Source organism: Macaca fascicularis, chromosome 14 (assembly GCF_037993035.2).
Source record: "Macaca fascicularis isolate 582-1 chromosome 14, T2T-MFA8v1.1".
In the NCBI taxonomy this organism is placed as follows: domain Eukaryota; kingdom Metazoa; phylum Chordata; class Mammalia; order Primates; family Cercopithecidae; genus Macaca; species Macaca fascicularis.
This window is the reverse complement of record NC_088388.1, coordinates 55822026-55837293: the sequence shown is the minus strand read 5'-3', so window position 1 is coordinate 55837293 and position 15268 is coordinate 55822026. Positions and strand designations below refer to the sequence as shown.

General features: G+C 38.9%; 1 protein-coding gene across 9 annotated transcripts in view; it reads right to left on the bottom strand.

Annotated features, from left to right (window-relative positions):
- Positions 1–15268, bottom strand: part of SBF2 (SET binding factor 2) — a 519142-nt gene that overhangs the window by 212152 nt on the left and 291722 nt on the right. For all 9 annotated transcript variants that reach the window (XR_012423398.1, XM_045370372.2, XM_045370373.2 and 6 more), the window contains one exon: positions 12849–12947. Coding sequence is in view for 8 of the 9 variants with exons in the window: in XM_045370372.2 (XP_045226307.1) it covers positions 12849–12947 (99 nt within the window). In the remaining variant the exon portion in view is untranslated. The remainder of the gene's footprint in view (positions 1–12848; positions 12948–15268) is intronic.

Sequence of the window (15268 nt, the reverse complement as noted above, 5' to 3'; positions counted from 1 at the left end):
TACAAAGAATTCTAGGTTCTTTAATATTTCATTTAACTTTTACTAAAACTGTCAGATAAAGCCAGGTATGGTGGTAAGTGTCTGTAGTCCCAGCTACTTGGCAGCATGAGGTGGCAGGATCGCTTGAGGCCAGAAGTTTGAGGCTGTAGTGCACTATGTTTGTGCCCGTGAATAGCCACTGTACTTCAGCCTGGGCAACAAAGTGAGACACCATCTCTAAAATAAAAAGCAAGAAACAACAAAACAAAAATTGTCAAATTACATATCTAAAAAATATTTTTATACTATCACAGATGCAAAACAAATTAGAAAAACTGTACTATGTAAAACAATAAAACACGTCCAACTGATTTCTTAATGCCCTGAAGTAGAAGTTTTATGAAGTTCTTGTCTTGGCCTGTCTTTTTATCTTGGCCTATCTTAACGTTCTCACTTTGTGAAAACATTTGTTAGTGGCCCTTTATATGTGCATATCAAGAGTCATAGTGGTCAGGGGCACTGGCTCACCCCTTAATCCCTGTCTCTACAAAAAAATTACAAAAAGTTCGCTAGGCATGGTGGTGTGTGCCTATAGTCCCAGCTACTAGGAAGGCTGAAGCAGGAGGATTGCTTGAACCTAGGAGGTCAAGGTTGTAATGAGCTATGATCAAGCCACTGCACTCCTTTCTAGGTGACAGGGCATGACCCTATCTCTTTAAGAAAAAAAAAAAAGAATCATAGGGATAGGGCAGGGAAGTAGTTAAATGTGTTCTCATGCAGACACTGAAGATTCTGAAAGCCAAAAAAGTAGGTCAATCCCTACATTATCAATTGGAAATGGAAAGAAGCTGCATAGATGTGTTGCCAATAATCTCTGTGGTATAAACCCTGCCAATGCTTACAAGGTTTGTCTCTAGTGGATTTAGTCCTTCTCTTCTCCTTCCTTCCACCTAAACCATTCCCCCAAAGTCACCAAATGCCTTTCTTAATTATTTGGGAAGCTCCAGAAAGCTAAAAGAGCAGCTAAGCTCAGTTACAATTCATCCTACTCACATTCCTGAAATCTCACTAAAAAGCAATACAAAGGAGTGGTGAGAAGAGACTGCAAAATGAAGGTACATTTTTGAGGTGCTTCAAAGGGAAATGAAAAGAGGGCCTAGATACACATACCAGACTTCAGTGCAATAAAGTATTTACAAACATCTGAATGGAATCACCAGGTCTCAATTCCAACCCAATAATAAGGAAAGAGTCAAATTATATGGTTGGTTCTTGCTTACCAAAAGGGAATTTTAGAAATGTGATTAAAAAAAAAAAAAAAGACTGACTAGTTAAAAATAGAACCATGTGGATTATTTTCCTTGCATTGACACCATCCTGCCTCCCTTCCCCCAATTTCCTGCATAACCTATGAAAGTAACTTTACTGTCATGTTCTGCTTTTTAACTTTATGAAGTGTTTACTTCATGAATGATGATTTTATCACGGACTTCAGAATCTTAGCACTAGAATGAATCTCAGACAATCTAATGACAATCCACTGGGATAGTCACAAATTCTTACTTGTCATGTCTGTGTATCCTTTTCTGAAGGATATTAGGAGAATTATGTATCTAGAAAATGCTTGGCACTAATAAGTACTTAAGGAATAGAATTTATTAAATTAAATGAAATATAATTAGATTGTGAAAAAAATTTCCAATAAGGCCCATGAAATGTAGAAGATATTTGAAGGGCTCTTACCTAGTAATACAATCTCTTAATAATACTTCATGATGCTCACTTTTGAAGCGTCAGTTTTAAAGGATAGGGACAGTCTGTGTTTTTGTTTTTGTTTTCGAGACAGAGTCTCACTTTATCACCCAGGATGGAGTGTGGTGGCAGGACTTCGGCTCAACGCAGCCTCAACCTTCTGGGCTCAAGCCTCAACCTCCTGGGCTGAGGCAAGTGGATCCCTTGAGCCCAGGAGTTCCAGATCAGCCTTGGCAACAAGGTAAAACTCCGTCTCTACCAAAAAATTAAAAAAAAGTTAGCTGGGTATGGTGGCATATGCCTGTAGTCCCAGCTACTCAGGAGGCTGAGGTTGGAGGATCGCTGGAGCCCAGGAGGTCAAGGCTGCAGTGAGCCGAGATTGTGCCACTGCACTCCAGCCTGGGCAACAGAGTGAGACCTTGTCTCAAACAAACAAAAAGAACAACATCTAAAGTCAACTATTGCAAACATCATTGTTTTTTCCAATTGGAGATGATCCAGCTTTATAGTGAAAGAACACAGGCTTAGGAAATGAATAGATGAAAATTCCTAATTTAAAATCTGGATTTCATCACTTAAGAGTCATATGATTCTGAGTCAATTAGCCCCACTAAAATGGGGATAATGATACTTGCCTTACATTGTCATGAGGATTAGAGATCATTGTATGTAAAGTGCTTAATCCCATGCCTGACACAATGTAGCTAAATGTGCTCTCATGCAGACACTGAAGATTCTGAAAGCCAAAGTGGGCCAAGTCCTGCATTATCAGCTGGGCATGGAAAGAAAAGCAGTATATTTATATATGAACTCAATATTATTATTATAATAGGTCAACAAAAATTTCTCAGATGATCATGCTGTAATTACTTCTACACAGCCACCATAAGTGGCAAAGACCAGCACACAACACAAGTTTTCCTTCTAACAGAATTCTACCAGATTTCTTTTTTAAGTTTTAGTATACTAATCAGGAAACACATTTATTATATTGGGCATAGTTACAAACAACTAAAAATGTGATCAGTCCGGCTGGGCGTGGTGGATCACTCCTGTAATCCCAGCACTTTGGGAGGCTGAGGTGGGTGGATCACAAGGTCAGGAGATCGAGACCACCCTGGCTAACACGGTGAAAACCCGTCTCTACTAAAAATACAAAAATTAGCCGGGCGTGGTGGCGGGCGCCTGTAGTCCCAGCTACTAGGGAGGCTGAGGCAGGAGAATGGCGTGAACCTGGGAGGTGGAGTGCAGTGAGCCGAGACTGCACCACTGCACTCCAGCCTGGGCGACAGAGCAAGACACTGTCTCAAAAAAAAAAAAAGTGATCAGTCAATAAATTCAAGTAACAGATCTTGGCATGCAAGTTGCCAGAAAAATAATTTCTTTATACTTTTGCTAAACCGATATTATGATTTAACGTGTGATGTATTTAGAAATCTGAAAGTATTGCTTCTTAGTAAAGAAGCCAATAATCTACAAGTAACAGTCAATTAAAGTACTTCTGTGTTAAGTAATTTAAAATTGAAATTAAATTCATCTTTTTTTTTTTTTTTTGAGACAGGGTCTTGCTCTGTTGCCCAGGCTGGAGTACCGTGGCTCAATCATAGCTTTCTGCAGCCTCAAACTCCTTGGCTGAACTCCTGGGCTCAAGCAATCCTCCCACCTCAGTCTCCTCAACAGGCAGGACTACAGGTGTCCATCACCACATGTAATTTTTTTTTCTTTTTTCAAGACAGAGTCTTGCTCTGTCACCTAGGCTGGATGTGGTGGTGTGATCTCAGCTCACTGCAACCTCTGCCTCCTGGTTCAAGCAATTCTCCTGCCTCAGCCTCCCAAATGGTTGGGATTATAGGCATGTGCCAGCATGCCTGGCTAATTTTTGTATTTTTAGTAAAGACAGGATTTCACCATGTTGGCCAGGCTGGTCTTGAACTCCTGACCTCAAGCAATTCGCCCACCTTGGCCTCCCAAAGTGCTGGGATCACAGGCATGAGCCACCACACTCAGCCTAAATTCATCTTTTAACAGGCACAAGAAACGTTATGGCTAATGATTTCTGCATGTGTTAGTAACATTACTGTTCCCTTAATATTACAGGCAGACTATATCTATTTCCAGAATTTATAATGAACCACTAGCAATTGATAAAACAGAACTTAAGAATTTTCTATTTACCAAAATTTAGATAAGCATAATTAATAAAAGATGGATTTTTTGTTTTAATATGAAACCTCTGAACTTTATGTTGTTCTCTTTCAAAAAAGTATATATTCCCTCAAAGAAAGATCACATTCTAAATGTAGAACCTAAAACTCAGAAATAATGGAATAACATTAAAAAAGGCATTTTTTAAAGTATCCCTGCTTGTATCCAATTGGTTCTCAAATTTCAAATGAATGTGACAAAGCACTGACTGATAATCCAGTGTCCAAAAAGGTCCATCTAGTCAAATCACTAAATTAAACAACACCTGTTGCCGGTCAAGATACTGACCCTGAATTCTTCTTCACTATTTCCTTAAAATTACATCTTCCCCAGAAGCTAAGTAAGTGGTACTCATTAAAGCTGGCAACAATAGACACTGAGGACTACTAGACAGGGGAGGAAAGGAGTGGGGAAAGGGGGTGAAAAGTGACTACTGGGTACTCTGCTCAGTACCTGGGGGATGCCATCAATCGTACCCTAAATCTCAGCATCACACACTAAGCCCAGCTAACAAATCTGTACATGTGGCCCCTAAATCTAAAATAAAACTTGAAATTATTTAAAAAATGTTTGAAATAGGCAAAAATAAAAGTTTACTTGATTTATAATTTCTCTTATTTTTTTCAAGAGGTATACAGTCAATAACCACCATCTTATTAGTAAGATTTTAATGTTCAATTCTACATTTCCCTTATGAAAAGACTAATGAGAAAATGTATAACCATTACTGTATTTTAATCTTTGGATGCCAATACTCTATTTAAATCAATGATATGGCTCTAATTTTAGATTGGTTGAGTTGTCTTTGCAGAAGTTATTTGCTATACAGATAAAGTATATGTTAGAACCACAAATTAAAAGAAAATTTCTACTTTGACAATGTTTAGATTAGAAACAGTATAGAATGTTACATTTCTGTCTTCCAGAATATTTTTTTGTTTACTAAATTAAAGTCAGAATCTAACCATAATGAAAAAAAATTAAATCTTCCCTCAACTTTTCCCTGGAGGACTACAGTTCCCACTTACTTTACTTTTCTTAGGACTGAAAGCTCCACAGCAGGAGAAATAAGGAACACTCATGAGCCCAAATCCATTTTTCCATATGAATATAATCTCTGTCATTTTAGGCTCTTTTCTTTCCTGGTGTTCAAATAGTTATTTCACATTTTACCACATCTGAATCCTTTTAACTTATTGCATTTCCTCTATCCATGGAATATTTTCATCCTTGTGTTTCTGTGGTCACTTCCCAATTTGCTATTTTTCTTTCAGCTTTTCACTCCCTCTCTGTTCAAAACAATACAACTCCTGATCCAGCTGACAACCACCGTACCAAGCCAAAGCAGAGCACACTGGTCAGTTCTGTTTGAGGTGGTTCTGGTCTCCAGTGAGTCTCACCTTTATGTCTTACAAGAGACCCAAATAAAAACCATAATGAGGGCAAATGACAAACTGAAAAAACTGTGACTAACATGTTTTCATAACACACTGATTGACAGGAAAATTACTTTGAAAAATGTGGTCTATTTTGATATACAGTACCAACTGTAATATCTCATAATTTATAATCTAGAGCAAAAAATCTATCACAGAAAGAGGAAGCTTTCTAGTTCTGTCAACAAAATACTTTAATAGTATATTTTAAAAATTAATGACTGTCTAAAGAGAGGGGATCATGGCAGATGAGAGGTAGGACTAGATTGCAGCTCCAGATAGAGCAGCATGTGGAGGCTTGCATTGTTTTAGCTCCAGATCAACTGCAAGAACAAACCAGCAATCCGGAGAGGACCCAGAGACCCTCGGAAGGAAGTGGACTGCTCCTGCGGGATTCGAGACACACCCCAAATACTGTGAGTGCCCCAACTGCGTAAGTGGGAAAGGGAGACCCTCCTCTCCTGAACACACGGTGGAGAAGCTGAAGGTCTGTTTGTGAGAGAAGTTTTGGTTTACCTAAAGCTGAGTTAAGTTAGAGAGCCAAGCGAAATACAGGGGTAGAGAAAGCAGCAGAAAGGCCCTGGAAGCTCGCTGGGTTCCAAAGCAGCCCATTCCTGCCTGGCACCACAGGGATCCCTCGGGAGGGTGGCCAGAGGAGTGGCGGGTAAAACTCCACAGGGAGAAGGAATTCTTTTTTTTTTTTTTTTTTTTTTTTTTTTGAGACGGAGTCTCGCTCTGTCGCCCAGGCTGGAGTGTAGTGGTGCGATCTCGGCTCACTGCAAGCTCCGCCTCCCGGGTTCCCGCCATTCTCCTGCCTCAGGCTCCTGAGTAGCTGGGACTACAGGCGCCCGCCACCGCGCCCGTCTAATTTTTTGTATTTTTAGTAGAGACGGGGTTTCACCGTGGTCTCGATCTCCTGACCTTGTGATCCGCCCGCCTCAGCCTCCCAAAGTGCTGGGATTACAGGCATGAGCCACCGCGCCCCGCTGAGAAGGAATTCTTTGGTTGAACTTTGTAACTATTTGAATGGGGTGAGAAGCCCCGGGGGTTGTGGGGGATGAAAATCTGGGTTACAGACTTCACAGGCAGGGGAAGAACTTAAGCACTTTTCTTTCACAGCTGGGAGGCGGATAGCCTCACGTAAGTTTTCAAGCCCATCTTGCCCTCCACCTGGAAACAGACTCAGGGCTACTAGGGGGCACAGTGGGAGAGAAACTGGCCCTTCCGTTTGCGTGGGAGCTGGGTGAGGCTTGTGCCTGCTGGTTTCCCCCCACTTTCCTGACAACCTGCATGACTCAACAGAGGCAGCCATAATCTCCCTAGGTACGCAACTCCAGTGACCTGGGAATCTCACCCCCATTCCCCACAGCAGCCACAGCAAGACCTGCCCAAAGAGAACCTGAGCTCAGACAGGTCTAGCTCCGTCCCAACCTGATGGTCCTTCCCTATCCATCCTCATAGCAGAAGACAAAGGGCATATAATCTTGGGAGTTCAAGGGCCCCGCCCACCGCTGGTCCCTCTCCACATTAGTATAGCTGATGCTTTCTGGAAGGCACCACTCCTGACAGGAGGGCAATCAGAACAAAAATAGAGCATTAAACCACCAAAGCTAAGGGCCCTCAGGGAGTTCACTGCACCCTCTGCCACCTCCACCAGAACAGGCATTGGTATCCACAGCTGAGAGACCCATAGACGGTTCACATCACAGGACTCTGTGCAGACAATCCCCAGTACCAGCCTGGAGCCGGGTAGACTCGCTGGGCGGCTAGACCCAGAAGAAAGACAACAATCACTGCAGTTCGGCTCACAGGGAGTCACATCCATAGGAAAAGAGGGAGAGTACTACATCAAGGGAACACCCTGTGGGACAAAATAATCTGAACAACAGCCTTCAGCCCTAGACCTTCCTTCCCTCTGACAGTGTCTACCCCAATGAGAAGGAATCAGAAAACCAACCCTGATAATATGATAAAACAAGGCTCTTCAACATCCCCCCAAAAATCACACTAGTTCACTAGTAATGGACCCAAACCAAGAAGAAATCCTCGATTACCTGAAAAATAACTCAGGAGGTTAGTTATTAAGCTAATCAGGGAGGAAGCAGAGAAAGGCAAAGCCCAATGCAAGGAAATCCAAAAAATGATACAAGTAGTGAAGGAAGAAATATTCATGGAAATAGATAGCTTAAAGAGAAAACAATAAAAAATTCAGGAAACTTTGGACACACTTTTAGAAATGGGAAATGCTCTGGAAAGTCTCAGCAATAGAATTGAACAAGTAGAAGAAAGAAATTCAGAGTTGGAAGACAAGGTCTTCGAATTAACCTAATCCAACAAAGACAAAGAAAAAAGAGTAAGAAAATATGAACAAAGCCTTCAAGAAGTCTGGGATTATGTTAAACGACCAAACCTAAGAATAATCGCTGTATCTGAGGAAGAAGAGAATTCTAAAAGCCTGGAAAACATATTTGGGGGAATAATCGAGGAAAACTTCCCCGGCCTTGCAAGAGACCCAGACATCCAAATACAAGCAGCACAAAGAACACCTGGAAATTCATCACAAAAAGATCTTCACCTAGGCACATTGTCATCCGGTTATTCAAAGTTAAGACGAAGGAAAGAATCTTAAGAGCTGTGAGACAGAAGCAACAGGTAACCTATAAAGGAAAACCTATCAGATTAACAGTGGATTTCTCAGCAGAAACCCTACAAACTAGAAGAGATTGGGGCCCTATCTTCAGCCTCCTCAAACCAATTATCAGCCAAGAATTTTGTATCCAACAAAACTAAACATCATATACAAAAGAAAGTCATTTTTCAGACAAACAAATGCTGAAAGAATTCACCATTACCAAACCACCACTACAAGAGCTGCTAAAAGGAGCTCTAAATCTTGAAACAAATCCAGGAAACACATCAAAACAGAACCTCTTTAAAGCATAAATCACACAGGACCTATAAAACAAAAACACAAGTTAAAAAGCAAAAACAAAAAACAAAACCAAAGCACACAGGCAACAAAGAGCATGATGAAAGCAATGGCACCTCACATTTCAATACTAACACTGAATGTAAACGACCTGAATGCTCCATTTAAAAGATACAGAACTGAAGAATGGATAAGAACTCACCAACCAACCATCTGCTGCCTTCAGGAGACTCACCTAACACATAAGGACTCACATAAACTTAAGGTAAAGGAGTAGAAAAAGGCATGTCATGCAAATGGACACCAAAAGCAACCAGGGGTAGCTATTCTTTTTAGTTATTTTTGTTTTGTTTTGTTTTGTTTGAGAGAGAATCTGCTCTGACACTCAGGCTGGAGTACAGTGGTGCAATCTTGGCTCACTGCAACCTCTGCCTCTCAGGTTCAAGTGATTTTCCTGCTTCAGCCTCCCAAATAGCTGGGATTATAGGTGCCTGCCACCATGCCTGGCTAATTTTTGTATTTTTAGTAGAGATGGGGTTTCACCATGTTGGCAAGGCTGGTCTCAATTTCCTGACCTCAGGAGATCCTCCTGCCTCCGCTTCCCAAAGTGCTGGGATTACAAGCGTGAGCCACCATGCCTGGCTGGGTAAGCTATTCTTATATGAGACAAAACAAACTGTAAAGCAACAGTGGTTAAAAAAGACAAAGAGGCACAGTATATAATGGTAAAAGGCCTTCTCCAGCAGGAAAATATCACAATCCTAAACATATATGCACCTAACACTGGAGCTCCCAAATTTATAAAACAATTACTAATAGACTTAAGAAATGAGATAAACAGCAACACAATAATAGTGGGGGACTTCAATACTCCACTGACAGCATTAGACAGGTCCTCAAGACAGAAAGTCAACAAAGAAACAATGGATTTAAACTATATCTTGGAACAAACAGAGTTAACGGATATATACAGAACATTTCATCCAACCACCGCAGAATACACATTCTATTCAACAGTGCATGGAACTTTCTCCAAGATAGACCATATCATAGGCCATAAAACAAGCCTCAATAAACTTAAGAAAATTGAAATTTTATCCAGTACTCTCTCAAACCACAGTGGAATAAAACTGGAAATCAACTCCAAAAGGAACCTTCAAAACCATGCAAATACATGGAATTTAAATAACCTGCTCCTGAATGAGCATTCAGTCAAAAACGAAATCAAGATGGAGATTAGAAAATTCTTTGAGCTGAATGATAATAATGACACAACCTATCAAAACCTCTGGGATACAGCAAAGGCAGTGCTAAGAGGAAAGTTCATAGCCCTAAATGCCTACATCAAAAAGGCTGAAAGAGCACAAACAGACAATCTAAGGTCACACCTCAAGGAACCAGAGAAACAAGAACAAACCAAATTTAAACCCAGCGGAAGAAAGGAAATAACCAAGATCAGAGCAGAACTAAATGAAATTGAAACAAAAAATTTACAAAAGATAAATGAAACAAAAAGCTAGTTCTTTGAAAAGATAAATAAAATTGATAGACCATTAGCAAGATTAACCAAGAAAAGAAGACAGAAAATTCAAATAATCTCACTAAGAAATGAAACTGGAGATATTACACCTGACACCACTGAAATACAAAGGATCATTCAAGGCAACACCTTTACACACATAAATTAGAAAACCTAGAAGAGACTAATAAATTCCTGGAAAAATACAACCCTCCTAGCTTAAATCAGAAAGAATTAGATACCCTGGACAAACCAATAACAAGCAGCAAGATTGAAATGGTAATTTAAAAATTACCAACAAAAAAAAGTCGAGGACCAGATGGATTCACAGCAGAATTCTATCAGACATTCAATGAAAAATTGGTACCAATCCTTTTGACACTATTCCACAAGACACAGAAAGAAGGAACTCTCCCTAATTTATTGTATGAAGCCAGCATCACCCTAATACCCAAACCAGGAAAGGACATAACCAAAAAAAGAAAACTGCAGACTGATATCCTTGTGAACACAGATGCTAAAATCCGTAACAAAATACTAGCTAACCAAATCCAACAACATATCAAAAAGATAATCCACCATGATCAAGTGGGTTTCATACCAGGGATGCAGGGATAGGTTAACATACATGTCAGTAAATGTGATACACCATATAAACAGAATTAAAAAGAAAAATCACATGATCATCTCAATAGATACAAAGCACTGGACAAAATTTAGCATCCCTTTATGATTAAAACTCTCAGCAAAACTGGCATATGAGGGACATACCTTAATGTCATAAAAGCCATCTATAACAAACCCACAGTCAATATAATACTGAATGGGGAAAAGTTGAAAGCATTCCCTCTGAGAACTGGAACAAGACAAGGATAACCACTCTCACCACTCCTTTTCAACACAGTACTGGAAGTCCTAGCCAGAACAATCAGACAAGAGAAAGAAATAAAGGGCATCTAAATCAGTAAAGAGGAACTAAAACTGTCACTGCTTGCTGATGGTATAATCATTTACCTTGAAAACCCTAAGGACTCCTCTAGAAAGCTCCTAGAACTGATAAAAGAATTCAGCAAAGTTTCTGGATACGAGATTAATGTACACAAATCAGAAGCTCTTCTATAAACCAACAGCGACCAAGCAGAGAACCAAATCAAGAACTCAACCCCTTTACAATAGCTGCAAAAAAGTTAAAATACTTAGTAAAATACCTAACAAAGGAGTCAAAAGACCTCTACATGGAAAACTACAAAACACGGCTGAAAAAAATAATAAACGATGCAAACAAATAGAAACACATCCCATGCTCGTGGATGGGTAGAACCAATATTGTGAAAATGACCATACCACCAAAAGCAATCTACAAATTCAATGCAATCCCCATCGGAATACCATCATCATTCTTCACAGAATTAGAAAAAACAATTCTAAAATTCATATGGAATCAAAAAAGAGCCCACATAGCCAAAGCCAGACTAAGCAAAAAGAACAAATTTGGAGGCATCACACTACCTGATTTCAAACTATACTGTAAGGCCATAGTCACCAAAACAGCATGGTACTGGTATGAAAACAGGCACATAGACCAATGGAACAGAATAGAGAACCCAGAAATAAACCCAAACACTTACAGCCAACTGATCTTCAATAAAGGAAACAAAAACATAAAGTGGGGAAAGGACATCTTTTTCAACAAATGGTGCTGGGATAATTGGTTAGCCACATGTAGGAGAATGAAACTGGATCCTCATCTCTCACCTTATACAAAAATCAACTCAATATGGATTAAGGACTTAAAACCTAAGACCTGAAACTATAAAAATTCTAGAACACTGGAAAAACCCTTCTAGACATTGGCTTAGGCAAGGATTTCATGACCAAGAACCCAAAAGCAAACGCAATAAAAACAAAGATAAATAACTGGGGCCTAATTAATCAGCTTTTGCACAGCAAAAGGAACAGTCAGCAGAGTAAACAGACAACCCACAGTGTGGGAGAAAATCTTCACAATCTATACATCTGACAAAAGACTACTATGCAGAATCTATAATAAACTCAAACAAATCAGTAAGAAAAAAACAATCCCATCCAAAAGTGGACTAAGGACATGAACAGACAGTTCTCAAAAGAAGATATACAAATGGCCAACAAACATATGAAAAAATGCTCAACATCACTAATGATCAGGGAAATGCAAATCAAAGCCATAATGCGATACCATCTTACTCCTGCAAGAATGGCCATAATCAAAAGATCAAAAAACAGTTGATGTTGGAGTGGATGTGGTGAACGAGGAACACTTCTACACTGCTGGTGTCAACATAAACTAGTACAGCTACTATGGAAAACAGTGTGGAGATTCCTTAAAGAACTAACAGTAGAACTACCATTTGATCGAGCAATCACACTAGGGGGTTTTACTCAGAGGAAAAGAAGTCATTATTCGAAAAAGATACTTGCACATGCATGTTTATAGCAGCACAATTCACAATTGCAAAACCATGGAAACAACCCAAATGCCCATCGATAAGTGGATAAAGAAACTGTGCCATATATATATATATATATATATATATATGTATGCATATATATGTATGCATATATATATATATATATGCATACATATATTGCGCAGCCATGAAAAGGAATGAATTAACAGCATTTACAGTAACCTGGATGAGATAGGAGACTATTATTCTAAGTGATGTAACTCCGGGATGGAAAACCAAACATTATATGTTCTCACTGATACATGGGAGCTAAGCTATGAGGACACAAAGGCATAAGAATGATACAATAAACTTTGGGGACTTGGGGGGAAGAGTGGGAGGGAGGCGAGGGATAAAAGACTACAAATATGGTGCAGTGTATACTGCTTGGGTGATGAGTGCACCAAAATCTCACAGATCACCACTAAAGAACTCACTCATGTAACCACATACCACCTGTACCCCAATAACTTATGGAAAAATAAAATAAAATAAATAAATAAATAAAATTAATGACTGTCTAAATAAATATACTTACTTACATTTTTGAATAGTTGCTCAGCAAGTTCTCTGACATGCTTTATCATCTTCACTGGGCTATTTTCTTCAACTTTAATTCTCTCTACTTCAAAGGCTACCAACTAGGAAAAAGAATCAAAAGGCAAAACATCAATTCCAAAATATGCCAAATTCAAAAACTGTGATAATTTCATACAATTTGCAAGCCAAAAAAATCCAACATATACATTATTTTTAAAACAAAATATTTTAGGTTTTGGGGTTTCACCTCCATTCTGGGGTTACAGGGTCAATCAAACCCTTGAATTGTATAGTGGTCCCTCCCTGAGGATTTAGGGCCCTATTTCTTCTAGGGAAAAGTCATTTCTGGAACTCAGAGAGACCCTGTCATTCCATAGGCCTCAGTCAGAGAAATTCAGACAGTTAGAAAGTGTCTAAACACTTCCTTAACTCACAAAACATGAACCAAATGTCCAAGTCAGGATGCTCAGACTTTAGTCCTAGCTCTGCTGATACTGTGTGATCTGGGACAAGGCACTTAAACTCCTGAGCTTCAGTTTTCTCATCTCTAAAATAAGATAGAAGAACAAAATGGCCTTTAGATTCCTTCTAGTCTCAAACTATCTCTTTATTAACTAATTTACTGGGAGAACTGTGTGAGTCTGTATACTTAGGGTAAAGAAAAGAAGGCTGACAGGAAAAAAAATTGTGGAGGGTAAATAGATGGACAATAAAAATAAAAAGGTACAATACAGGATTCTTCTAGGAACTAATAGATTCGCTGCATAGGCATATAAAACTATGGCTTACCTATTCTAGGCTAGGATTCAGAAAGATGATCAAGGGCAAACATTCTTTTCATTCTAAAACATCTAGCTGATGGGAGTGTGAGGACAAGGCCATGCACAATGCAAGCTGCCTCTCAAAGCCCCCGTAATACCCCATTGTGGTAGACTGCCCTAGGCTAAGTGAAAACAAGGATCACTTTCCCAGGAGCAAATGCTATTTTTCTACCAAAGCATTCCCATGCAAATGGCCAAAGAGGGTAGAATGAGAAATTAGTTAGTTCTGATGGTTCATTTTTCTTAGGCTCTTGACTGATATATACATATGATTTACTGGCAGTCAAGTAACAAAAGTAAAACACCCAAAGTCACCACTGTAGGCCAAACAGAGAACTGGATGAACACTAATGGGTGACCCAATAGGAACCTTGGCTTATCATTGTTTCCAATCTAGAGTATATTTGTATAAACAATAAATAAATAAAAAATAAGTTAGCACATAAAGTTAGAGCCATAAAATGAAGCCTAACGCAGTCGAGTGGCTCTCAGAGTCAATGACTTTGGGAGAGTTTGGAAGAGGTGGTGAGATAAGAGCAGAGCATGAAGAACAGAGGAGGGCACTCCAAGCACGGGAAAGACCTACAAAATAGAGGCTGTGGCAAGTAAGTTTTCTGTAAGTAACTAATCTTGCTTTTTAGTTGTGATGAAGCTGTCAGAGGAAGATAAATTTGAATAGAAAAGAGAGAATATATAAACCAATGTTACTATTCATAAAGCTTCAAAGACTAACAAAACGTAGGTGCTAGAAAAGACCTTGGAGACCATCTATTTTAAACCCATAAAATATTATGTTATGAACTTAGTACAGAATCTAAAGGCTGATATGTTAGTAGAATCAATAACCAATCATGTTATATGTAGTATTAGAGAATCAATGACCAATAATTGATTACAAAAAATTGTCCACCTCAGGATGTTTCCTAAATCTTCGTATGCTTTGTGTTATTAATTAAAGCATCTGATGCAGTAAACATATTCTACACAGAACTAAAACATGTGCCTCTTCTTTAAAAATTCTTACCTGTGAATACTTCACTATCTTTTAAAAAAAAAAAAGATCCTTCTCCTCTGAACCAAAGATATTTAAGACCTTCATTCCTACCTTCCCTATATAAAAGAAAATCACCAGAGGCAAAACATGACCACTATCACGATTCTCCAATATCCTGGGATCTAGGAATGTGGTTTTTTTATAGATATCAAGAAACTTTTTAGATTTTTGGTTCTAATACAGTACTCTTTCAAAAATTGAAATGAGAATAATATTCTTGTTCTATCCACCAGAGTGGGCTGCTGTGAATATAGAGTTAAATGATAAATGGAAAGGTGCTTTTAAAAAAGAGCACAATAAATGCAAATAGCATTCTTATTTTGAGTCACATCTGCCCTATTTCTCCCTTTATATGGCTAATTCCTTGAAGACAGAGACAGAAATCTGTTTTCCATATATTTAATGTCTCCTAAGACAGGTAGAGAAGAGTTGAAAATTGATTAGTGAGAATGCCACAAACTTAAACTATGGCTCTATGATTCTGATAGACCAAATGTAACTCCAGTTTGAAGTAATTTCAGCTATCTTAGCTTCAAATTAGAGCTTT